At 43.2% G+C, this 26,840-nt stretch overlaps 1 protein-coding gene across 1 annotated transcript; it reads left to right on the top strand.

Moving 5' to 3' along the window:
- The first annotated feature begins 961 nt into the window (after window positions 1-961).
- Window positions 962-26,840, top strand: LOC145528604 (uncharacterized). Its single transcript, XM_081547267.1, has 5 exons — window positions 962-1,940; window positions 2,540-2,660; window positions 2,741-2,856; window positions 26,315-26,422; window positions 26,833-26,840. The coding sequence occupies exons 1-5, from the start codon at window positions 1,802-1,804 to the stop codon at window positions 26,838-26,840; spliced, it is 492 nt and encodes a 163-aa protein (XP_081403393.1). The 5' UTR covers window positions 962-1,801.

Below are 26,840 nucleotides of genomic sequence, written 5' to 3'. Positions count from 1 at the left end.
TTAAAAAAAGAAAGAACTAAACAAGCTAGGACAAGGTGAGGTGTCTGGCTCAAAACCCCAGAGGCCAGGCTGACTAGAAAAAAGGGGACTTGTGACTTTGTTAACGTCCGTTAGCAGAACCCTGGGTGGGGTGCTAGATGGCAAGCCACGGTTCAGAGGGCAGCAAGGGAAGGTGAGACAGGGAAGTCTGCTCCTCCCAGCCTTCCCTGGTAGCTCAGCTGGTAAAGAATTTGCCTGCGATGCAGGAGACCTGGGCTCAATCCCTGCGTTGGGAAGATCCCCTGGAGGAGGAAATGGCTACTCACTCCAGTATTCTTGCCTAGAGAATCCCATAGACAGAGGAGCCTGGCAAGCTACAGTCCATGGGGTCGCACAGAGTCGGACAAGACTGAGTGGCTAACACTTCACTTCACACAATATTCTGGCATGTACTTGAACCAACACTGAAAAGCTTTATTTTAAAGATGTTATTTGCCTGCCAATAGCGTAGGAGTGTTCCATTTTCTCCAGCCCCTGTTACCCTGGTATGACATCTTAAAACTCAAAAACTGTTACTTGTTGATGTGAATATCAATTTCATTTTAGCTCAATTTGAACAGAGAAGCAAAAAAAATCAGGGGGCCTATTTGTTCAGGTTTATTCAGGGAGAAAAATGAAACTATTAGAAGACAAACTGCACGCAGCTTATGGGCTCTTTGAGTCGCTATTGTTTGCAGGAATTTTATACATTTTTTCAAGTATGATTTTTCACTCATTTCACAACAAATAACAGAATTATAAGAAACTAATTTGAAATGATGGCTTGTTTCTACCCCAAAAATTTGAATACAAAGGAACCAATGGAAACCACAAATATCACGGTGCCAAGCTTTTAAGAATATTTTAGGTTTGCAAATAATTACTAGTATGCTTGCAATTTCAACAATATATTTGTATTCTGATCAAGAATATCCTTTTCCAGGAGGCTTCCAGTGTGCTCACCTCCTGCTGGAAGCCTGGGATGCTGGAATCAGACCACTTCCTGTCTGTCTTTACAGGACACTGAGCTGCACTCTAAGAAATTCCTGGCTCTCCCCTGGATCCTGATCATCATGTGGCCACAGAAATTGGTAACATTGTTGTTTGCCTATTGAAATGTATAATGACACAGATCCTTTCAGTTTCCTGATGTGGGTGAAGTGTGGAGCCCAGTGATGATTTCTTCTTCAAGAAATGTACATCCTAGTTCCTACACGAGGGTGAGCCCCCTGTCCAATGATGAAAGACCCTGCATGTGTGTGACCTGTGCCTCCCAGGAGACCAGCCCTAAACTCGTCTGAACCCGACCAAGTTCTGTCTACATGGTAGATTTAGACCTCTCTAAGTCCTGTCTACACTGATGATGTTTAGATGAGACAATGTGCTTTTTATAAGAACATTTAGACCTGACTATTCTGCGGGCACTAGGACATGGAGACCTGGGTAGAGACCTGGCCTGGCCTCTGCCCTGGAAAACTCCGTGCCTGTGTCTGAATGTCAGTGCTCAGATGTCTGGGGTCTGGGGCTGAGGTGGGCTTCTCTGGGTAGCCGTGCTCCTCTCTGAGCGGGGCTCCATGGCCCTCCCAGGGGTCGGTGCTGCGGTCGGGCTCCTAGTCTGTCCTCCTGCCAGGTTCACCTTCCCTGGGGCGCCTGCAGACCCCTCAGGTGGGCTACCTGGTAATCATTCCAATTTTCCAGCACATTCAGGTTGAGTAGGGAAGCAGGTTCACCTGGTTAATTGGTTCCAGGTTCAGGGATCGGACAAAAAGTCAATGGGCAGCAGATGAGGCTGCGGCTGTGCTCTCCTTCCAGTCGACTCTCGCCTCCGAAGAGAACAGAGCTGCCCCTCGTCTCCCAGCCCAGCTCTCCTGTTTTCTCAGCACCTCAGCGGGACAAGAAAGACAGAGCCTGCCAGAACCAAGGTAGTGTGTTCACCTCTAGCATGAGCTTTCAAACCAGCAAAAAATCACACAGAACCAAAGTGAAAACAGACAGGAGGGGCCTGACTTCTCAGGGACAATTGAGGGAGACGAGACTAACCCTAGACTTCTTTCTAGGGTCCCCAGAGGTCCCAGGGACCTGACTTGTTCATACACAGGGGGCCCACTGACCACAGCCACAGTGTCCTGACCGAGGGCTCGTGTGACCGCAGGTGGGTGGTCTGGGGACTGTGTGAGTCTCACCCCATCTGCATGCGTCAGGGTCACGTGTACAGGGAGACCACATACACACAAAGCTAAGAAAAAGGGAAGAATTCATGAGAGCTTCTCTTGTGTTTGGGCTTCCCTGATAGCTCAGTTCGTAAAGAATCCGCCTGCAATGCAGGCAGACCCCTGTTTGATTCCTGGGTTGGGAAGATCCGCTGGAGAAGGGAAAGGCTACCCACTCCAGTATTCTGACCTGGAGAATTCCATGCACTGTATAGTCCATGGAATCACAAAGAGTTGGACACAATGGAATGACTTTCACTTCACTCACTTTTGCTGAGGAATTTATGCTTTTTGATATTCACTTTACACAGGCCTCTTTACCCCTGCGAGGTTCACCCTCTCTGGGGCTCCTGGAGACTCCTCAGGTGTCCACCTGGTAATTATTCCAATTTTCCAGCACGAGCATGGTGGGAAGGGAGGCAGGTTCACCTGGTGAGTTGGTTGCAGGGCACGCGGATCAGGCAAAAAACCAAAGGGCAGCAGGTGAGGTTGCTGCTGTGATTTCCTTCCAGTCGACCGTCCCTCCTCAGCAGAGAGCAGGCCTGCCCCTCGTCTCCCAGCCCTGCATCTGGCGTGTTTTCTCAGCACCTCAGTGGAACAAGAAAGGACCGAGCCTGCCAGAACCAAGGTAGTGTGTTCAACATTATCATGACAGCTGTAAAAACAGTTGCTATCACACAGAACCAAAGGGAAGAGAGGAGGACTTCTCTGGGACAAGTGTGGGGAGAGGAGACCGACCCTGCAGTTCTTTCTGACATCCTAGGAAGTTACAGGAACCCACTTGTTTCCACCTTAGGGGCCCAAGCAGCAGAGACACCGTGTCCTACCCAAGGGCCGTGGGCCCAGGTGCAGGGTCCGGGGAGCTGGTGTCTCCTTGGAGAGTGTGGAAGTGTGTCCCCAGGTGCAGGGGACTGTGCGGGTCTCACTCCATCCACGTGGGTCAGGATCCTGTGCACACGGGGACCACACATCTGCTCTTTACCTGCAGTGTGTCCTGTCCCCTCGGAGATTCCCAGCATTTGAAGTGAGGGTGTTGCCCTGATTAACCTGTGGTCCTTTTTCTTCACCTTGTGGCATTCACTTGAGTGGGTTGCCTCTCTGTGTACTGCTGAGTAAAAACCTTTGGAGGTGTCATATTAATATAGCATATACGTGTACATCCTCTGCAGTATTTATTCTTTGTAGATCTTTTTGGTGATGGCCATTGTAACCAGTGTGAGGTGATACCTTATTGTAGTTTTGATTGGCATTGATTTAATAATTACTGATGTGGAGTATCTTTCCATGTGCTTTTATTATTTTACACCTTGTGAGTATAATTTACCTTAGGAGTTCCATTGCATTGTCCTTTCACTTAGACCTTTAATCTATTTGCAGTTTATTTTTGTGTATGGTGTTAGGAGTAGTCTAATTTCATTCTCATTATCATGCTAAGGAACCTGCCCCATGTCCTCCACAGTAGCTGCTCCCAATTTCCATTCCCAGCATCAGTGTGGGAGGGTTCTCTTTTCTCTATACCCTCTCCAGGATTTACTGTTTGTAGGGTTTCTGCCTATGGCCATTGTGACTGGTGTGAGGTGATAAACCTCGTTGAAGTTTTGATTTGTATTTCTCTCGTATTTAGTGGTGTTGACATCTTTTCATGTGATTTTTTCAAACAATGTGAGTTAAACTTACTTATTCAAATTGGCTTCTTGAATGCCTGCCGAATTTTGGATATTTTCCTATGACCTCGCCTAGGACATTTCTTGAAAAGGGTGTCTTTTACTTACAGTCCCCCAGATCTTTTGAATATTAAGTGCCCATGAGCAATGGTTTCAAAGTTGTTGTTATGGGAAATGGCCACAAGGTGGCAGCATGTCTTTATGCCCGACTCCGTTTACTGAGGGAACCAGAGCCTTGGGGAAAGTCCTGTTCCTGGATTGTCAGCGGAAAGTGCCAGAAGAAGCACTTAAGGCTTGTGTCCCATTCTTCTTCCTTCCTTACCCCTGTCCCCTGGACACATCCCAGTTCCTTCAACACCACTCGGGGGAGGGTGCTTTCATCCATAGATGGGAGGACCCTAAGGATGGAGGTTGGAGGTGGAACCCCACCACCAGGAGACATGGAGTCTACAGGGCTTTTCAAAGCTCTTCCAGCCCAGAGGCTCCACATCCTTTGGGTGCAGTAGGCGTAGTTTCACTGCAGGAGGACCTGCTTGGATCTGGAGGTTGTGGGCCCGTGTAGAGGGGAACAGGCATGCCAGGTCCATGGGGCAGGGCTCATTGGCTGGCGCATGCTCCCCAGCTCCATCAGCCCCATGACCATACATCCTTGGGAACCAAGCCTGCCCAGGCTTCAGGGATGTGACAGCAGCCCGGGTCACCAAGGCCTGAGGGGAATAGAGTTGACATTCACTCTTTGTATTTGTATCTTGTATTGGTGTATAGGTGACTTACAATGTTGTAGGGTATGTTTGTTTTTGTTTTTATTTTAAGGTGGACAGCAACATGATTCACTTATGCATAGGCGTGTACACGTCCTTTTTTGGGTTCTCTTTCCATATAGTTTATTGCGTAGTGTTGATTAGGGGTCCTCGTTGATTGTTTATAAAGAGTAATGTGTGTGTGTTCATCTCCACCTGCTCATTTCTCACTGCCCACCTCCTTTCCCTTTTGGTAACCATAAGGTTCTTTGCTATGTTGAAAGGCCATCTCTGTTTGGTAAAGAAGTTCATTTGTATCCATTTGTAGAATCCACCACTAAGTGATATCATATGATACTTGTCTTTCTTTGTCTCACTTACTTCACTTTATGATCATCTCTACTCCTTCCTTGTTGCTGGGCATGGCATGATGTTACCCTTTGTATGGCTGAGTAATATGGCACTGTGCATGTACCCCATCTTGTTTATCCATTCATCTGTCCTTATCCACTTAGATTGCTTCCAAGTCTTGGCTATTGTACATAGTGCTGCCGTGAACGTTGGGGTGCACCTGTCTTTTAAAATTATGATTTTCTCTGGATCTATGCCCAGGAGTGGAGTTGCTTTGGTACTTCTCTGTTTAGTTTTTAATGAACCTTTGTCCTGTTCTCCTTCATAGATTTCCTGACTTTCATTCCTACCAACAGGTAGGATGGTTCATTTTTCTACATACCCTCCTCAGCATTTATTGTTGTAGATTTTTTACTTTTGATTGTACTTCTGATTTGCAGTTCTCTAGTATTAACAGATGCTGAGCATCTTTTCATGTGCTTCATGGCCATCTCTATGTCTTCTTTGCAGAAAGGTCCATTTAAATCTTGTTCCACTACTTGATTGGGTTTTTCTTTGATATTGAGGTACATAAGGTGTTTGTGTGTTTTGGAGATAAATTCCTTGAGGGTGTCTTTGTTTGCAAATATTAGTTCCATTATGAGGGTTGTCTTTTTGTTTTGATTATGGTTTCCTCTGCTGTTACACTTTTAAGGGTAATTAGGTCCCATTTATTTTGTTTGTTTGTTTTATTTTTCATGATTCTAAGAGGTGGGTCAGAAAAGGACTTGCTGCATTTTATGTCAAAGCGTGTTCTGCTCTTTTCCTCAAGAGTTTCATTGTATCTGTCCTTTTATTTAGATCTTTAATCTATTTGGAGTTTATTTTTGTGTATGCATCAGGGAGTATTCTAATTGCATTCTCATTATCATTTCTTTAAAAACCTGCACACCATTCTCCACAGTGGCTGTTCCTAATTTACCTTTTCACTAACAGTGTAGGAGGGTTCCCTTTTTTTCCATACTTTTTCTAGCATTTATTGTTTGTCAACTTTTGGGTAATGGCAATTGTGAATCATGCGAGGAAATACCTCATTGGAGTTTTAATTTGCTTTTCTCTAACATTTAGTGATGGTGACATCTTTTAACGTGATTTTTTAAAAGAGTGAGTTAAACTTCCCACCTGAAATTGGCCACTTGAACACCTGCCTTGTTTTAAATTCTTTTTCGATAACAACCCCGAGGACATTTCTCTGGGGTAGGTGTTTTTTTTACTTACAGCCCCTTGATCCTCGTGCATGTTAAATGCCCAGCACTGTTGCTTTCCATATTGTTACAGAAAAAGGCCACAAAGGAGCAACACTTCTTTAAGCCTCACTCTTCTTTATTTTCCTGTAATTTCCTGCTATTTTATATTGGAATATAGTTGAGGAATATTGCATTGTGTATATGTACCCCGTCTTCTGTATGTATTCTTCTGTCCTACAATTAGCTTGCTTCCTTGTCTTGGCCAGTGGGACTGAGATCGAGGGCTACTCATGCCCTTTAATTTTTAGCTTTTCTCTGGATTTTTTCCTAGGTATTGGATTGCTAGGTCCTAAGGTAATGGCACCCCACTCCAGTACTCTTGCCTGGAAAATCCCATGGACGGAGGAGCCTGGTAGGCTACAGTCCATGGGGTCGCTAAGAGTCGGACACGACTGAGCGACTTCACTTTAACTTTTCCCTTTCATGCACTGGAGAAGGAAATGGCAACCCACTCCAGTATTCTTGCCTGGAGAATCCTAGGGACGGCGGAGCCTGGTGGGCTGCCGTCTGTAGGGTCGCACAGAGTCGGACACGACTGAAGCGACTTAGCAGCAGCAGCAGCAAGGTACTTCTGTATTATTTTTCAAATGAACCTCCTTACTGTTCTCCCTATTGGATATAGCTACGTACATTGTGAAGAACAGTGCGGGAGAGTTTCCTTGTCTGCACACCCTCTCCAGCACTTACTGTTTGTCGAGTGTTTGACAATGGCCGTTCTGACCGGCGTGATGTGATGCCTCACTGTAGTTTGGATTTGCTTTTCTCCAGTATTTAGCAATCTGGACATCTTTTCTTGTGATTTTTCTTAAAGGGTGTTTTTGTTTTGTTTTGTTTAAACTTACTGCTTGGAATTGGCGTCATTAATGCCTGCCTTGTTTTAAATTCTTTTTCGATGACCACTCGTAAGACATTGCTCGAGCCTATGTGTTTTTTCTTACGGAGCTTGATTCCTTGTGAAGATTGCCCAGCAGCACAACTCTTGGGCCTCCCTGGTGGCTCAGACAGTAAAGACTGTGGACCTGCAATGTGGGAGACCTGGGTTCGATCCCTGGGTTGGGAAGATCGCCTGGAGGAGGGCATGGCAACCCACTTCAGTATTCTTGCCTGCTGAATTCCACTGGCAGAGGAGCCTGTGGGCTGCAGTCCATGGGGTCACAAAGAACTGGGCACGATTGAGTCTGCAGCAGCACAACTCTTCAAGGTGTAGTTACAGACAATGGCCACAAGGCGGCAGCACTTCTCCATGCGACACTTTTTTTTTTTTTAACTGTAATTTCCTTGCTATTTTATATTGGAATAGCGTCGATTTCTGATGTGGTATTTGTTTCCAGTATACAGAAATTCAACTTAGTCATATATGTTTATTCTCTTTCGGGTTGTTTTTTGCTTATAGGTGATTACAGTGTGTTCAATAAACTTCCCTCTGCTTTTCAGCAGTTAATTTTTGATCATCTTTATATTATATATTAATATGTATATGTTAGCTCCAAACTCCTAATTTCTCGCACCTGTATCTGGAGGCTCTGCGGAGGGCAAAGGCACTCTAGGTTCCTTGTGGAGGCACACTGCCTGCCACATGTTCCCAGTTCCCTCAGCCCTGGGACGCTCCAGCCTGGGGACCCAAGCCAGGCGGGCTCCAGGGATGTGACCACAGCCTAGGCCACTATGGCCTGAGGGGAATAGAGCCAGCACTTCTTTTTATTTTTCTTTTTAATGTTTTTATCCTATAATTTGAACTGGAGTATATAGGTGAATTATAATCTTGTGGCTCTTTTTTTTTTCTTCCTTTTCAATCTAATATAATTGATTCACTTGTACATAGATATATACATGTTATTTTGGCGGGGTTTTTTGTATAGATAATTACACAGTGTTGGATAAGTTTCCTTGTGTTACACAGTAGGTCCTGGTGACTTTATAAATAGTAGTGTGTACATGTTAGTCTGAAGCAGCTCATTTCTCCCTCACCCATAGCTTTCTATGTTGGTGAGCAGAAGTTTCTTTTCTAAGTCCGTGAGGCTGTGTCTCTTTAGGAAAAAAAGTTCATTTTGATCCAATTTTAGATTACACCTTGAAGTGATATCATATGATGCTTGTGTATCCCTGTCTCCCTTACTTCACTTGGAATGATCCTCTCTACTTTCTTTCCTGTGGCTGGACTTGGCATTATTTCCTGCTTCTTTATGGTTGAGAAATACTGCATTGTGTCCATGTACTCCATCGTCTGTATCCATTCATCTGTATTTTCTACAATTAGCTTGTCTCCCACACTTGGCTATTGTACCTTGTGGGCCAAGATTGTAGGGGTGTCTTGTGCATTTTTTTATTTTCTCTGGATTTATGCCCAAGTGTGGGATTTCTAGGTCCTAAAGTACTTCTCTGTTATTTTTCAAATGATCCTCCATACTGTTCTCCCTACTGGATGAACCTATGTACATTGTGATCAACAGTGCAGGAGGGCTTCCTTGTCTCTACACCCTCTCCAGCATTTATTCTTTTCTAAATAATTTTATTTAATCATTTGTCTTTGGTTGCACTGGGCCTTGGTTGCAGAAATCCAGCTCTCTGTATCTGCAGCGAGCGGGGGCTACTCTAGAGTTTCACCGTCACAATGAAGATTCTCATTGTGGTGGCTTCTGGTTGCAGAACTCATCTCTAGAGCACAGGCTTCAGGAGCTGCGGTGGGAGGGCTCAGTAGCTGTAGTTCAGGGGCTCTAGAGCACAGGCTCTGTAGTTGTGGCACATGGGCTTAGTGGCCCCTTTGATGTGGAACCTTCGGAGACCATGGTTCCAACTCGTGTCTCCTGCATTGGCAGGTGCATTCTTAACTCTGCACCACCAGGGAAGTCCTAGCATTTATTCTTTAAAGATGTTTTGAGACGACCATCCTGACCAATGTGAGTGCTTAGCTCCTTGGACTTTGATTTGTGTTTTTCTAATAATTAGTGATGTTAATCACATTTTCATGTGCCTCAGTGCAATCTGTAGACCTTCCTCAGAGAAATAACCATTTCAATCTTTGGCCCATTTTGTTCTTGGTTGTATGTATTGTTGATATTAAGTTGTGCAAGCTGTTTGTATGTTTTGGAGATGAATCCCTTGTGGATATCTTCTTTGGCAAATTCTTTTTTCCTATTCTGAGGATTGTCCTTGTCTTTCCTTGAGGGTTTGCTTTAGGTTTGCAAATGCTTTTAAGGTTAATTCAGTCCCACTCTCTGATTTGTGGTTTATTTTTCATTATTCTAAGAGATGGATCCATAAAGACTTGCTGCATTTTATGTAAAATTGTGTCTTGATTATATTTTTATCAAGGATTTCATAGTATCCATCATTACATTTAGATATTTATAGTCTCTGGGGTTTACTTTGTGTTTGGTGTTAGGATGTTTTCTAATTTCATTCTCATTGTCATGATTGAAGGAATCCTCACGGTGTCCTCCAGAGTGGCTGTTACCCATTTACATCCCAAGCATCGATGGAGGAGGGATCCCTTGTCTGCACACCCTCTCTGCACTTATTGTTTGTAGGGTATTTGGCAATGGCCATTCTGAACAGTATGATGTGATACTTCATTGTAGCTTAGAATTGCATTTCACTAATGTTTAGTGATGTTGACATCTTGTGTTTTTCTTTTAAAGAAGGTGACTTAAAATTACATCTTGAAATTGGCTTCTTTAACGCCTGCCTTGTTTTGGATTCTTTTTCGATGACAACCCCAAGGACATTTCTGGAGGGCAGGTGTTTTTACTTACAGCCCGTGGGTCCTTGTGAATGTTAAATTCCCACAGCACGGCTTTGCATGGTGTTATTACAGACAATGGCCACAAGGCGGCAGCACTACTTCATGCCACATTTTTGTTTTGCCTGTAACTTCCTTGTTACTTTCTATTGGCATAGAGTGGATATCTGATGTGTTTGTTTCAGGTGTACAGGAACTCGATTCAGTTACACATAGATGTTTATCTATTCTTTTTAGGGCTCTTTTTCACATATAGGTGATTACAGTATGTTCAATCAACTTTCCTAAGTTATTCAGTAGGTACTTTTTATCATCTATTTGATATATATTAATAAGTGCATGTTAATTCCAATCTCTTAATTTCTCCTGGATGTATCTGGAGGCTGGGGGCTCTCCAGAGGTGACAGGCACTCCAGGTCCATTTTGGAGACACACTGCCTGCTGTATGCTCCCAGTTCCCTCAGCCCCAGGACACTCCAGCCTTGGAACCCAAACCAGTCAGGCTCCAGGGATGTGACACCAGCCCAGCTCAGTATAAACTGAAGGAAATAGAATCAGTATTTCTTTTTCATTTTTTCTGTTTCCATCCCATTATTTGAACTGGAGTATACAGTGAATAACAATCTTGTGGGTGTTTTGTTTTTTCCTTTTCCTTCTACCGCAGGTTGTTTCACATCTACATAGGTGTATATAGATTTGTTGGGGGGGGTGGTTCTTTACAGGTTAATATAGTGTGGAGTAAGTTTCCTTGTGATACACGTTGGGTCCTGGTCACTTCCTTTATCAATAGTAGTGTGCATATCTTAGTCTGAAGCAGCTCATTTCTCCATGCCCCACATCTTTATATCTTGGTGACCAGAAGTTTCTTTTCTAAGTCTGTGAGCCTGTGTCTCAGGCAATAAGTTCATCTGTATCCATCTTTAGTTTATACCTAGAAGTGAGATAATACCGTGAATTTCCAGATGTTCAAGCTGGATTTAGAAAAGGCATACCAGAGATCAAACTGCCAACAACTGTTAGATCATAGAAAAAGTAAGAGCATTCCAGAAAAACATGTACTTCTGCTTTATTGACTACGCCAAAGCCTTTGACTGTTTGGATCACAATAAACTGTGGAAAATTCTTCAAGAAATGGGAATACCAGACCACCTGACTTGCCTCCTGAGAAATATGTGTGCAGGTCAAGAAGCAACAGTTATAACTGGACATGGAACAACAGACTGGTTCCAAATAGGAAAAGGAGTACGTCAAGGCTGTATATTGTCACCCTGATTATTTAACTTATATGCAGAGTACATCATGATAAATGCCAGGCTAGATGAAGCACAAGCTGGAATCAAGATTGCTGGGAGAAATATCAATAACCTCAGATATGCAGATGACACCACTCTTATGGCAGAAAGCGAAGAAATAAAGAGCCTCTTGAGGAAAGTGAAAGAGGACAGTGAAAAAGATGGCTTAAAACTCAACATTCAGAAAACTAAGATCATGGCATCCAGTCCCATCACTTCATGGCAAATAGATGGGGAAACAGTGAGAGACTTTATTTTTGGGGGCTCCAAAATCACTGCAGATGGTGACTGCAGCCATGAAATTAAAAAATGTTTGCTCCTTGGAAGAAAAGTTATGACCAACCTAGACAGCATATTAAAAAGCAGACATTATTTTGCCAACAGAGGTCCATCTAGTCAAAGCTATGGTTTTTCCAGTAGTCATGTATGTATGTGAGAGTTGGACTATAAAGAAAGCTGAGTGCTGAAGAATTGATACTTTTGAACTGTGGTGTTGGAGAAGACTCTCAAGCGTCCTTTGGACTGCAAGGAGATCCAGCCAGTCAATCCTAAAGGAGATCAGTCCTAAATATTCATTGAAAGGACTGATGCTGAAGCTGAAACCCCAATACTTTGGCCACCTGATATGAAGAACTGACTCATTGGAAAAGACCCTGATGCTGGGAAAGATTGAAGGCGGGAAGAGAAGGGGACAACAGAGGATGACATGGTTGGATGGCATCACTGACTCGATGGACATGAGTTTGAGTAAACTTCAGGAGTTGGTGATGGACAGGGAAGCCTGGCGTGCTGCAGTCCATGGAGTCACAAAGAGTCGGACATGACTAGGCAACTGAACTGAACTGGTATCATATGATACTTGTCTTTCATTGTCTCCCTCACTTCACTTGGAATGATCATCTCTACTTTCTTTCCTGAAGCTGGACTTGGCATTATTTCCTACTTCTTTATGGTTGAGAAATATTCCATTGTGTACATGGACCCCATTGTCTGTATCCATTCGTCTGTGCTTCTACAATTAGCTTGCTTTCCTGTCTTGGCTGTTGTACCTAGTGGGGCTGAAATCGCAGGGTTACCCATCTCTATTAAAATTTTGGTTGTATCCACCTGGCTGCTTCATGTCCCAACTCCAGCCCAGTCCAGACACGAGGCATAAGCCTGCTCAGGCTCCAGGAATGGGAGAGCAGCCCAACTCAGGGAGGTCGTGGGGGATAAAATAGGCAGTGCTTTCTATTCCTTTTCTTTAGTCTCATGCCTATGCTATCTTGGAGTATAGTCAATTTCAGTTTTGTGCTTGTCTTCAGGGTACAGCCACCTGATTCAGTTATGACATATACATACAGCTTATCTGTTCTTTTTTGGATTCTGTTGCCATAGAGGTTATTGCTGAAGGTCGAGCAAAGTACCCTGTGCTGACTGTCAGGTCCTTCCTGACTATCTATTAGAGATACAGATTTCTGTGTACAGTTGGAAGGAAGGAAGGAAAGAGATAATCCTTCTGGATTATCTATTACAGATAGAGATTTCTATGTATATCTTAGCCCTTAGCCCTAATTCATCCTTGCTCTTTCACTTTTTCTTGGAAACTTCTGATTCTGTTTGAACTCCCAGAGTCACTTTTTTTGTTGAAAATTTGTTCCGTTGTATCTCTTTTTGTATTTTGCCTACAAGGGACATCATATGCTATTTTTGTCTTTCTTCGTCTGACTGACTTCAATTAGTCTATGATACTCCAAGGTTGATCCTTCTGACACTTAGTGTCACAATTTCAGTGGCCATTTGTCATGACTGAGTAATAGTCCATTGTGTGTCTGTACACATCTCTTTTAACCTTTAATCTGTCAGGTGATATCTTGCTGGCTCTGTGTCTTGGCTCTGGGAAGCAGTGCTCTCGTGGATGATGGGGTGCCTGTGTATTTTTCACTGATGGTTTTCTCAGGATACAGACCCAGGAGTGGGTATGTCAGACCATGGGCTGAGCTCTTTTGAAACTTTAGTTTCTGGCCTGAGGAGACTGTCCTTTCTAGGGGCTGTTTCCAGTGTCCATTCGCATTGACCGTGTAGAGGGTTTCCTTTCTGCCTGGCTCTCTCCCGCATTTATTATCTGTAGACTTGTGAGGATGACCATTCTGACAGGTGGGATTTGATTTCTTGTTGTCTTTTAGATTGGTATTCCTCCTGTAATAATTAGGGATGTTGAGCATCTTGTCCTGTGGCCATTTGGGGTTTTTCTTCCTTTTTTCTTTTCCATAAATGATGTGAGGAAAATTTACCTGACGCAATTGGCTTCTTGAAAGTTGCTTGTGTTTGGAATTTATTTCTGCAATATCCAACCCAGGACGTTTCCTGAGGGCAGCTGTCATTAACAGTCGCACAGGCCTTGAGAATTGGAGGTGCCAGTAAGCACCAATGATTAAGTTGTACTTACAGGAAATGTCCACAAGGGAGCAGCACTTCTTCATGTCCAATTCGGGTTCCTCCCGGAACCAGAGCCTTAGGGAAAAGTCGACTTCCTGGGCTGTGAATTAGAGTGGAATGTTCCCGAGCAAATATCCAAGGTCTTGAGTCTCATTACTTCTTCCTCCTAAAGCTTTGCCCCTCCCCTCCGGACCCATCACAGCCTGGGGCATGGCTCCCTGTTGAGGTGCCTAGGAGGCTGCACCCTCAGGAAAGAGGATTGATTTGGGAACCCCAGTACCAACAGACCTGGAGTCTAGGTTACTTTTGAAGCTCAAAGTCAGAGGGTGGGACAACCCTCCTCTGGTTGAGCTAGGATGTCTTGTCACAGCCAGAGTAAACCAGACAGTACAGGTTAAAGAGGGAACTCAATTAAGGACACCCTGCCCAGCTGTCCAGCCCCACTCCAGGCCAGTCATGGGGTCCAAGGCTGCTCAGACTCCAGGGATGGGAGAGCAGCCCAAGTCAGGGAGTGAGTGGAAATTACTAGGCTTCGATTTTCTTTGCTTTTCTTTAATGGCGATGCTATATGGGAATATAGCTGATTTGCCATTTGGTGCTTGTCATCAGTATACAGCTTGCTTGATTCAGTATGACATATATTAACAAACTGTTCTTTTTTGGGTTATTTTGCCCTAGAGGTTATTGCAGAACTTCAGGCAAAGTTCACTGTGGTGAACGTCAGGTGTTTGTGCAGTATCTGAAATACAGATTTCTGTGTAAATGTGGAAGAATGAAGGAAGGAGATAATCCTTGTGAACTACCTATCACAGATACAGCTTTTTGGGTTTATCTTAGTATCAACCTCCCAATTTATCCCTGGTTTTTCCTTTTTCTTTTTTAATTCTTTGTGTTTCAGTCCTCAGAGTCTCTTTTTGTGTTTTAAGTTACTTCCCCTGTATTTCTTTTTTAAATTTTGCCTACAAGGGACACTTTCTGCTAGTCTTTTCCTCTGTTGCTGACTTCACTTAGGATATGATCCTCCAAAGTCCCTCCTAGTGGGGACCATTGGCAGAATTTCATAATTTCAGTGGTGGTTTTTCATGTCTGAGTAAAGTCCATTGTATATATGTACATTTCTTTAAGATTTAATCTGTCTATGGACCATTTCTTGGGTCTGTGTCTTGGTTATTGGAAGCAGCACTGCAGTGAACGTTGGGGCACATGTGATATTTTGAATGACGGTTTTTTGTAATATTGGCCCAGGTGTGGATATTAGAATGCTAGGTTTAGCTGCCTTGAAATGTTTTCTTCTGGCCTGTGGAGGCTGTCCTCTCCAGGGGCTGTTGCCAATGTCCACTCCCATGGAACTTATATGGGGGTTCCATAATCTCCTGGCTCTCTCCCCCATTTCCTGTTTGCAGACAGTCAGGATTCCAGTTCTGTCATATGGAACTTGATTTCTTGTTTTTGATCGGCATTCCTCCTGTAATAATTACGGAGGCTGAGCATCTTATCCTGAGGCCTTTTCTTTCTTTTTTTTTCCTTAAAGGGTGTGAGGAATATTTACCTTTGCAACCGGCTTCTTGAAAGTCAGTTGTGTTTGAAATTGAGTTCAGCAATACCCGCCCCATTAACAGCCCCGGGGGCCTTGTGAATTGGAGGTGCCAGTTAAGTACTGGTGGTTAAGTTGTAGTTACAGGACATGTCCACAAGGCGGCAGAATTTCTCCATGCCCAACTTGTGTTCTACCTGCAACCAGAGCCTCGGGAAAAGCACGCTTCAGGGGCTATGAATTATAGTGGAACACACCTGAGCAAACATCTAAGCGCTTGTATCTCACACGCCCTTCTTTCCCCTAAAGTTTCACCCCTCCCCGCTAGACTTCTGTATCTGGGACCCTGCTCCCTGCTGATGTCCTAGGAGGCTGCACTCGCAAGAAGGAGGCTTCTTATGGGGACCCCAGCAGCAGGGGACCTAGATACTTGGTGACTTCACCCTTGCCCTCGAGGCCAGACGGTCAGACCATCATCTTTGTTGTGCGCTAGGAGTTCTGGTCCAGCCAGGGCAAATCAGACGTAGTAGGATTAAGACAGATCTCAATGAAGGGCACTGTGCGGAGCTGTGTCAACTCCACGCCAGTCCTGCCCTGGGACTCAAGCCTTCTCAGGTTCTAGGGATCAGATAGCATCTCAAGTCCAGCAGGTAGGAGGGAATAACCTAAGCTTTCCTTTTCTTTCCTTTTCTTTAATCTCATGTCAATGTTATGTTGAAGTCTAGTCGATTTGCAGTTTTGTGCTTCTCCTCAGGGTGTTGCTGGCCAAACGCTTGGCGCCTCTGCCCATCGAAGCCAAATGAAAAATATGGAGACAGAGTTTGGAGGAAATAGAAAGGTGGCTTTAATTCTCAGCCGGCAGAGAGCGGAACGCAGTAGTCTCGTGTCTCAAGGACTGTGCCCCGCTCCATGAGGAGTATAGGGGCGCATATAAGATGAGGGACAAAGGTGGCAGGATCTTGATTTCTTCCTTGTGCATTATTTCAAAGACAGTCACAGGCTGGCATCAGTAACTCAGTAACTGAGTCTGGAAGTTCGGTGGCTCTGTGGCCTTCTTTCTGATGTGTAACTGTAAGGGGATGGGTGCCATAAGCAGATAGGGGATGGATTTAGCATAGAGTCGAAAGAAAAAATGTGAATGGTAGCTCCTGCAGATTTAGGGGGCAGAAAAGCAAACTTAATTACAGACCTGCAGAGTTATGAGCAGTTAAAGTAAAAAAAACCTAGGAGTGTTCACGTCTGCTCACTCTTCTCTTTATCTTCTTTGTTCTCAGGAAAGGGAAAGAGAAAAACTCATTCCTCTTTTTTCCCTTTCACTGCAACAAGTGTACAACGGACTGATTCGGTTATGACTTAATCATACAGCATATTTGTACTTTTCATTGATTCTTTTGCCATAGGGGTTATTGAACAAGGTGGAGTAAACTTCTCTGTGGTGAACATCGGATCCCTGTTGAGTAACTATTAAAGATACAGATTTTTTTTATATGTGCAAGGAATGAAGGTTGGAAATACTCCTTTTGGATTATCTATTACAGCGACAGATACCTATTTATATGTTAGATATAAATATTTCTATGTATATATAAATGGGAGATAGGAAGGAAAGCAAAAAGGAATGAAGGCAGTCAGGAGATAATCCTTGTGGATTAGTTAATACAGATACAGATTTCTGTGTATATATTGGGACTGACCTCCTAATTCATCCCTAGCCATTTCCTTTTTTTTTCCCTGGATTCTTTGCTTGTGTTTGAATCTCCTATTCAATATTCAATACTCAGTCTCCTATTGAGTCTCCTATTGTGTTGTAAATTACTTCCACTGTATCTCTATTTTTTTTTTTTTTTTTAACTCTGCCTGGAAGGAACGTCATCTGCTCTTTTCTTCCTCTGTTGCTGATTCCACGTAGTGTTTGATCCTCCAGGGTTCAACCTCATGGCAACCAGTGGCATAATTTCATAATTTCAGTGACAGTTTCCATGTCTGAGTAATGGCCCATTGCATATATGTACCACATTTCTTTAAGATTTAATCTGTCTACTATAAGTAGTGGTGCAATGAAGGTGGGGGTTCACATGCCTGTTTGAATGGTGGTTTTCTCAGGACATTGACCCAGGTGTGGGAATGTCAGATCCTGGGGTTAGCTGTCTCAAGGGGCTGTCTCGACCCCACTCTAGTCCTTCTTCCTTATTTACTATCTGTTTATCTTTTTTTCCCAGGTTTGTGTTTCACTCCTTACCAAATTTTAATGGAGCTGTTTGTATAATTTGAGTATAGATCCTTTATCTGATATGTGTTTTGCAAATAGTCTCTTCCAATTTGTGGTTCATTATTTTCTTTTCTGAATAAGGTGATTCATAGAGTAGACACTTTTAATTTATAAATAATTTTATAATTTTAATTTTTCTGAGGAAGCTTCTAATTTTCCAAGGAAGTTTTTTTTCTGAGGAACTTTTTGTGTGAAAGTGAGTAATCGTATGGAAATGAGTGATACAAATGGTATTAACTTTCCTTCCTTCACTCTCTCTCAGAGTTTGCTCAAACTCATGTCCATTGAATCAGTGATGCCATCCAACCATCTCATGCTCTGTTACCCTCTTCTCCTCCTGCCCTCAGTCTTTCCCAGCATCAGGGTCTTTTCCAGTGAGTCGGCTCTTCGCATGAGGTGGCCAAAGCATTGGAGCTTCAGCTTCAGCATCAGTCCTTCCAATGAATATTCAGGGTTGATTTCCTCAAAGATTGACAGTTTGATGTCCTTGCAGTCCAAGGAACTCGCAAGAGTCTTCTCTAACACCACAGTTCAAAAGCACCAGTTCTTTGGTGCTCAGGTTTCTTTATGGCCCAATTCTCACATCCACAAATGACTACTGGAAAAACTATAGCTTTATCTATATGGACCTTTGTTGGCAAAGTGATGTCTCTGCTTTTTAATACATTGTCTAGGTTTGTCATAGCTTTTCTTCCAAGGAGCAAGTGTCTTTTAATTTCATGACTGCAGTCACCATCTGCAGTCATTTTGGAGCCCAAGTAAAGAAAATCTGCCACTGTTTGCATTTTTCCCCACCTATTTGCCATGAAGCGATGGGACTGGATGCCATGATTTTAAGTTGAGTTTTAAGCCAATTTTTTCATTCTCCTCTTTCACGTTCATCAAGAGGCTCTTTAGTTTTTCTTCACTTTCTGCCATTAGGGTGGCATCATCTGCATATCTGAGGATATTGATATTTCTCCCAGCAATCTTGATTCCAGCTTTTGAGTCATGCAGCCCAGCATTTCTCATGATGTACTCTGCATATAAGTTAAATAAGCAGGGTGACAACATACAGCCTTGCATACTCCTTTCCCAACTTGGAACCAGTCTGTTGTTCCATGTCCAATTCTAACTGTTGCTTCTTGACTTGCATCCAGGTTTTTGTGAGGCAGGTTAGATGGTCTGTTATTTCCATCTCTTTAAGAATTTTCCACAGTTTGTTGTGAGCCATACAATCAAAGGCTTTAATTGTTAAAAAAAATTTTATTTATGAAAGTTTTAAATTTATGATATAAAAATATATACATCTATTTTCACATATGAGCTATGCACCTGTATTGTCATATAAGAGATATACTGATATTTTCATATAAGACACACATACCTATATTGCCATATATGAAATATAAACATCTATTTCCATATATAAAATATATATAGAATATTACTCAGCAAAATAGCAAAATAAAAATGGAAAATTTTTTAAGATAGAAGATTCCATCAGGAAACTAATTTTGATGAGAATTTTAAAAAATCACACAAAGTAGTTTTCCTCTTTCAATTTTTGCTTTACAAATAATTTATCAGTCAAGTGTATAGCCAATGAGTCCAGCTACAGGATAACTATGTTTGTTTTTTTTTAACTTAAGTTCCTCTGTCAATATTCTCTGACAATACATTTTGTTTTCGTTATTTTTGATGCCTACATATTGATTTCAGTTCACAGTGCCCTATAAATGGAAATCCCTTAGCAATCTTCTAGTTTCAAATTAAGACTTTTGTATCTATTGAGATGTAAGACAGTATACTTGAGTTAAGTCTCTAATAGCATTACTCAAAAGGCACAGTGATTTTCATTATAATCGCCAGACTGGTATTTGCACATCTACTAAATCAGAAGTTCTGGAACTGCAATCTGACAATTTGGGTCCATAAACCCTCCAGGTGATTCTGAAGCACACCAAAGTTTGAGAACTATTGCCCTGGAAGTCCCGACAAAACTCACATTTTACCAAGCCCAAGTTGAAAGAACTAGTATCATTATAAATTATAGTAAAATTTTGATTCTTTTGGTTAAAGAACAAAGTAAAGGATTCCACTCTACAAATATATATACTTATATTTTCATATATGAAATATATACCTAGCTTTTCATATATGAAATATATACCTAGGTTTTCATACATGAAATATATGCTGAATACTACTCAGCTATAAAAATAATGGGTTTTGAGCAATATAACCCTACACATTATCATAACAAGTGATATAAGTCAGAAAGACATGTACTGTATGTGAAAACTAAAGTATGACATCAATGAACTTATCCATGAAACAGAAACAGACTCACAGATATTGAGAACTAGGGTTACCAGTGGAGAGAAGCAGGTGGAAGGGAGAAGGTACATGTAGGGGGTAGATACAGAAACTACTATGCATAAAATCAATAAGCTGTAAGGATATAATACAGCACAAGGAAACATTGCCTCTATTTGTAATACCTTTAAATGGAGTACAATCCATAAAAATACTAAATCACTATGTTGTGTACCCCAAACTAATATCGTGTTGTAAATAATCTGTACTTCAACTAAAAACATTGTTGGTGGCTGCTGCTGCCGCTGCTGCTAAGTCGCTTCAGTTGCGTCCGACTCTGTGCGACCCCATAGACGGCAGCCCACCAGGCTCCTCCATCCCTGGGATTCTCCAGGCAAGAATGCTGGAGTGGGTTGCCATTTCCTTCTCCAATGCATGCATGCATGCTAAGTCGCTTCAGTCGTGTTGACTCTGTGCAACCCTATGGACAGTAGCCCACCAGGTTCCTCTGTCCACGGAATTCTCCAGGCAAGAATATTGGAGTGGGGTGCCATTTCCTTCTCCTGTTGGTGGCTATCTATTCAAATAAGCCCATCGTTAACAGCCTCCCAGGCCTTGTGAATTGGATGTGCAAGTGGGCACTACTGGTCAAGTTGTACTTACAGGACATATCCACAGGACAATAGCAGCTCTGCATGCCCAACTCTTGTTCCCCTTGCAAGGAGGTCCTTAGGGAAAATCAGCTTCCTGGGCTGTGAACTACAGTGGAAAGTGCCTGAGGAAATTCTCAAGGGCTTGGCCTCGGTACTTCTCCTCCTAAAGCTTCACCCCTCGCCTCTAGCCTCCTCCCAGCCTGGGCCACAGCACCCTGCCGAGGGGCCGAGGAGGCCCCACTGTCAGGAAGGAGGCTTGAATTGGGCACCGGAGCACCAGGAGACCTAGAGTCTGGGTGATTTTCCAAGGTCCTGGAGGTCAGAGGGTTGGGCCACCATCCCTTAGGTCTCCTGGGGACTCTGTTCCCAGCCACGCAAACCAGACAGTACAGGTTTCAGGGTGGGGGGGGCTCTATTACCAGCACCCTGCCTGCTGTCTCTGCCCCATCCAGTCCAGCATGGGTGCCCACGCCTGCTCAGAATCCAGGGATGGGATAGAGCCCAAGTCAGGAAGGCTGAAGGGAATAAATGGGCATTCCTTTTCTTTCTTTTACTTTTCTTTAATCTCCAGTTTTGTGCTTCTTGTCAGTATACAGCCACCTGATTCAATTATGACATATACATACAACATATCACTTCTTTGGGGGATTCTTTTGCTATAGAGGTTATTGCAGAAGGTTGAGCCAAGTTCCCTCTGCTGAAAATCATGTCCTTCTGGATTATGTATTAGATATACAGATTTTTTTGTGTTTGTGGAAGGAAGGAAGGGAGGAGATAATCCTTGTGAATTATTTATTACAGAGCTAGATTTCTTTGTATATATTAGAGATACAGATTTCTGTATATATTTAAAAGGAAAAGAAGGAAAAGATAATCCTTTTGGGTTATGATTGTCGTTGTTCAGTTGCCCAGTCATGTCCGACTCTTTGAGACCCCATGGACTGTGGCATGCCAGGCCTCTCTGTTCCTCACCATCTCCCAAAGTTTGTCCAAGTTCATGTTCATTGCACTGGTGACACCATCCAGCCATCTCATCCTCTGACACCCTCTCCTTCTGCTCTCAATCTTTCCCAGCATCAGGGGCTTTTCCAATGATTCAGCTGTTTGCATCAGATGACCAAAATCCTGGAGCTTCAGCATCAGTCCTTTCAATGAGTATTCAGGGTTGATTTTCCTTAAGATTGACTGGTTTGAGCTCCTTGCTGTCTAAGGGACTTTCGCGAGTATTCTCTAGCACCACAGTTTGAAGTTATCAATTCTTTGGCATTCTGCCTTCTTCATTGTCCAGCTCTCAAAACCGAATGTGACCACTGGGAAGACCATAACCCTGACTATATGGACCTTTGTCAGCACAATAATATCTGCTTTTCAACACACTCTCTAGGTCTGTCATAGCTTTCTTGCCAAGAAGCAATTGTCTTCTGATTTCATGACCATCCGCAGTGATTTTAGAGCCCAAGAAGAAGAAATCTGTCACTACCTCCACATTTCCCCTTCTATTTTCCATTAAGTAATGGGGCTGGATGCCACGATCTTAGTATTTTTAATACCGAGTTTTAAGCCAGCTCTTTCACTCTCCTCCTTCACTCTCATCAAGAGGCTCTTTAGCTCCTCTTTGCTTTCTGCCATTAGAGTGGTATCATCTGCATATCTGAGACTGTTGATGTTTCTCCTGCCTATCTTGATTCCAGCTTGTAACTCATGCAGCCCGGCATTTCTCATGATGTGTTCAGCATATAGATTAAATAAACAGGTTGACAGCAGTCAATCCTGTCATACTCCCTTCTCAATCTTGAACCAATCAGTTGTTCCATACAGGGTTCTAACTGTTGCTTCTTGACCCACATACAGGTTTCTCAGGAGACAGGTAAGATGGTCTGGTATTCCCATCTCTTTAAGAACTTTCCACAGTTTGTTATAATCCACACAGTGAAAGGCTTTAGTGTTGTCAATGAAACAGAGATAGATGTTTTCCTGAAATTCCCTTGCTTTCTCTATAATCCAGCGAATGTTGGCAATTTCATCTCTGGTTTCTCTTCCTTTTCTAAACCCAGCTTGGACATCTGGAAGTTCTTGGTTCACATAATGCTGAGGCCATGCATGCAAGATTTTAAGCATGATCTTACTAGCATGGGAGATGAGTGCAACTATCTAATAGTTAGCACATTCTTTGGTACTACCCTCCTTGGGAATCGGGATGAGGATTGACTTTTTCCAGTCCTGTGGCCACTGCTGGGTCTTCCAGATTTGCTCACATATTGAATGCAACACCTTGATGGCATCATCCTTTATGATTTTGAATAGCTCTACTGAAATTCCATTTCCTCCACTAGCTTTTTTAACAGCAGTTCATGAGTTTCTCACAGCAAGTATACTGGGGTGGTTTGCCATTCTCTCCTCCAGTGGATCACGTTTTGTCAGAACTCTCCGGTATGACCCATCCGTCTTGGGTGGCCCGACACGGCATGGCTCATAGCTTCATTGAGTTATGCAAGCCCCTTCGCCATGACAAGGCGGTGATCCATGAAGGGGGGATTATCATTACAGATATGGATTCCTGTGTGTATGTTATTCAGGGACTGATTATATCCCTGCCCATTTATTGCTACTTTTTTGAGATTGATTGTGTTTGAATTCTCAGTGATTATTTTGTGTTTTAAATGAGTTCCTTTGTATATTTTTAAAAATTTGCCTGTAAGAGATATCATATACTTTTGTCTTCCTCTGTCTAGTGACTTCACTTAGCGTATGATCCTCCAAGGCCCGTTCTTGTAGTGACCGATGGCATAATTTCAGTGGTGGCTTTTCATGGTTGAGGAATAGTCCATTGTACATATGTACCACATTTTCTTTAAACTTTACTCTGTCAGTGGACATTTTCTTATGTCTGTGTCTTGGCTGCTGTGAGTACTGTTGCAGTGAATGTTGGAGAACATGTGTCCGTTGGAATGGTCGTTTGCTCAGGATATATGGCCAGCTGTGGTATGTCAGATTCTAGGCTTACTCCTTTGAAAGTTTTTTTTTTTTTCTGGCATGGGGAGAATGTCCTTTCTGTGGCTCTTGCCAGTGTCCATCCCAAACTCATGTCCATTGAGTCGGTGATGCCATCCAGCCATCTCATCCTCTGTCATCCCCTTCTCCTCCTGCCCTCAATTTTTCCCAGCATCAGGGTCTTTCCAATGAGTCAGTTCTTTGCATCAGGTGGCCAAAGTATTGGAATTTCAGCTCCAGCATTAGTCCTTACAATGAATATTCAGGACTGATTTCCTTTACGATGGTCTGGTTGGATCTCCTTGCAGTCCGACTCTCAAGATTCTTCTGCAACACCGCAGTCCAAAAGTGTCAATTCTTTGGTGCTAAGTGGAGGTGATGGAATTCCAGTTGAGCTATTTCAAATCCTAAAAGGTGATGCTGTGAAAGTGCTGCATTCAATATGTCAGCATATTTGGAAAACTCACCAGTGGCCACAGGATTGGAAAATGTCAGTTTTCATTCCAGTCCCAACAAGAGGCAATACCAAAGAATGCTCAAACTACAACCCAATTGCACTCATCTCACACGCTAGTAAAGTAATACTCAAAATTCTCCAAGCCAGGCTTCAGCAATACGAGAACTGTGAACTTCCAGATGTCCAAGCTGGTTTTACAAAAGGCAGAGGAACTAGAGATCAAATTGCCAACATCTGCTGGATCATCGAAAAAGCAAGAGAGTTCCAGAAAAACGTCTACTTTTGCTTTATTGACTATGCCAAAACCTTTGACTGTGTGGATCACAATAAACTGTGGAAAATTCTGAAAGAGATGGGAATACCAGACCATCTGACCTGTCTCTTGAGAAACCTGTATGCAGATCAGAAAGCAACAGTTAGAACTGGACATGGAACAACAGACTGGTTCCAAATAGGAAAAGGAGTACGTCAAGGCTGTATATTGTCACCCTGCTTATTTAACTTATATGCAGAGTACATCTTGAGAAATGCTGGGCTGGAAAAAGCACAAACTGGAATCAAGATTGCTGGCAGAAATATCAATAACCTCAGATATGCAGATGACACCACCCTTATGGCAGAAAGTGAAGAAGAACTAAAGAGCCTATGATGAAAGTGAAAGAGGAGAGCGAAAAAGTTGGCTTAATGCTCAACATTCAGAAAACTGAGATCATGGCATCTGGTCCCTAACTTCATGGGAAATAGATGGGGAAACAGTGGAAACACTGGCTGACTTTATTTTGGGGAACTCCAAAATCACTACAGATGGTGATTGCAGCTGTGAAATTGAAAGATGCTTACTCCTTGGAAGAAACGTTATGACCAAACTAGACTGCATATTAAAGCAGAGATATTACTTTGTCAACAAAGGTCCATTTGGTCAAGGATACAGTTTTTCCAGTAGTCATGTATGGATGTGAGAGTTGGACTATAAAGAAAGCTGAGGGGCAAAAAATTGATGCTTTTGAACTGTGGTGTTGGAGAAGACTCTTGAGAGTCCCTTAGACTGCAAGGAGATCCAACCAATCCATCCTAAAGGAAATCAGTCCTGAGTATTCTTTGGAAGGACTGATGTTGAAGCTGAAACTCCAATATTTTGGCCACCTGATGTGAACAGCTGACTCACTTGAAAAGACCCTGATGTTGGGTGAGATTGAAGGCAGGAGGAGAAGGAGACGACAAAGGATGAGTTGGTTAGATAGCATCACCGACTCAATGGACATGGGTTTGGGTAAACTCCGGGAGTTGGTGATGGACAGGGAGGCCTGGCGTGCTGCGGTTCATGGGGTCACAAAAAGTCGGACGCAACTGAACTGAATTGAACTGAAGCTTTCTTTATAGTCCAACTCTCACATCCATACATGACTACTGGAAAAAACATACCTTTGACTAGATGGACCTTTGTTGGCAAAGTAATATCTCTGCTTTTTAATATGCTGTCTAGGTTGGTCATAACTTTTCTTTCAAGGAGTAAGCGTCTTTTAATTTCATGGCTGCAGTCACCATCTGCAGTGATTTTGGAGCACAGAAAAATAGTTTGTCACTCTTTCCACTGTTTCCCCATCTATTTGCCATGAAGTGTTGGGACCAGATGCCATGATCTTAGTTTTCTGAATGTTGAGTTTTAAGCCAACTTTTTCACTCTCCTCTTTCACCTTCATCAAGAGGCTCTTTAGTTCTTCTTCGCTTTCTGCCATAAGGGTGGTGTCACCTGCATATCTGAGGTTATTGATATTTCTGCCGTCAATCTTGATTCCAGCTTGTGCTTCATCCAGCCCAGCGTTTCTCATGATGTACTCTGCATATAAGTTAAATAAGCAGGGTGACAATATACAGTCTTGACGTACTCCTTTCCCGAATTGGAACCAGTCTGTTGTTCCATGTCCAGTTCTAACTGTTGCTTCCTGAACTGCATACAGATTTCTCGAGGCAGGTCAGGTGGTCTAGTATTCCCATCTCTTTAACCAACCCCACAGTTCTTGTGAATGGAGGTGCCGGTAAGCAAGGTGTTTAAGTTGTAGTTACAGGAAATTTCCACATGGCGGCAGCACTGTTCCATGTCCAACTCTGGTTCTTCAGGCAAACTGAGCTTTAGGGAAAGTCAGCTTCATGGGCTGCGAATTAGGGTGTAATGTGCCTGAGAACGGAGAAGGCAATGGCACCCCACTCCAGTACTCTTGCCTGGAGAATCCCAGGGACGGCGGAGCCTGGTGGGCTGCCGTCTATGGGGTCACACAGAGTCGGACACGACTGAAGCGACTTAGCAGCAGCAGCAGTAGCAGCAGTGCCTGAGAAACACCCAGGGCCTTGTGTCTCACTAGTTCTTCCGCTTCAGCCTTCACCCCTCCCTTTCAGACTCATCCCAACCTGGGACAGCACTCTCTGCTAAGGCACCAAGGAGGCTGCCCTTTGAGAAAGAGGTTTCTTCTGGGGATGCCAGCAGCAAAGAGACCTGGAGGCTAGGTGAGTTTTCCAAGGTCCTCGTGGCCAGAGCATCAGGCCACCATCCTTTGGGTGCCCGAGGGTCTATCGTGCCAGCCAGGGCAAACCAAGTAGTCAGGTTTACGAGGGGCTCCCGCCCCTCAATTAAGGGCACCTGCCGCAACAGTCTCACCCCCTCTCCAGTCCAGTCATGGGACCCAGGCCTGCTCAGGTTCCAGGGATTGGAAAGCTGCCTAAGTCAGGGAGATCAGAGGGGAGGGATAAAATAGACGATAGTCTTCTCTTCTCTCTAATCCAGTGCCGGTACAGTGGTGACCTATATTTGTTTTGCAGTTTTGTGCTTGTTGTCAGTGTACAGGCTCCTGATTCAGTTATGACATACGTACAGCATATCTCTTCTTTTTTCGATTTTTTTTTTTTTTGTCGTAAAGATTATTGA

The sequence above is a fragment of the Giraffa tippelskirchi genome, chromosome 12 (assembly GCF_054371585.1).
Source record: "Giraffa tippelskirchi isolate mGirTip1 chromosome 12, T2T-mGirTip1v1.2.pri, whole genome shotgun sequence".
NCBI classification, from domain to species: domain Eukaryota; kingdom Metazoa; phylum Chordata; class Mammalia; order Artiodactyla; family Giraffidae; genus Giraffa; species Giraffa tippelskirchi.
The sequence above is the reverse complement of the archived record's forward strand: the minus strand, read 5'-3'. Positions and strand labels throughout refer to the sequence as shown.

What these genes read in the sequence shown, in the direction of transcription:
- LOC145528604 (XM_081547267.1), top strand. Translation starts at nt 1,802, where the DNA reads ATGAGGCTGCGGCTGTGCTCTCCTTCCAGTCGACTCTCGCCTCCGAAG. An exon ending in AAGGGAGGCAGGTTCACCTG is followed by an intron (nt 2,661 to 2,740) that starts GTGAGTTGGTTG and finishes ATTTCCTTCCAG; the next exon opens with TCGACCGTCCCTCCTCAGCA. An exon ending in CCGAGCCTGCCAGAACCAAG is followed by an intron (nt 2,857 to 26,314) that starts GTAGTGTGTTCA and finishes CCTCCCTTTCAG; the next exon opens with ACTCATCCCAACCTGGGACA.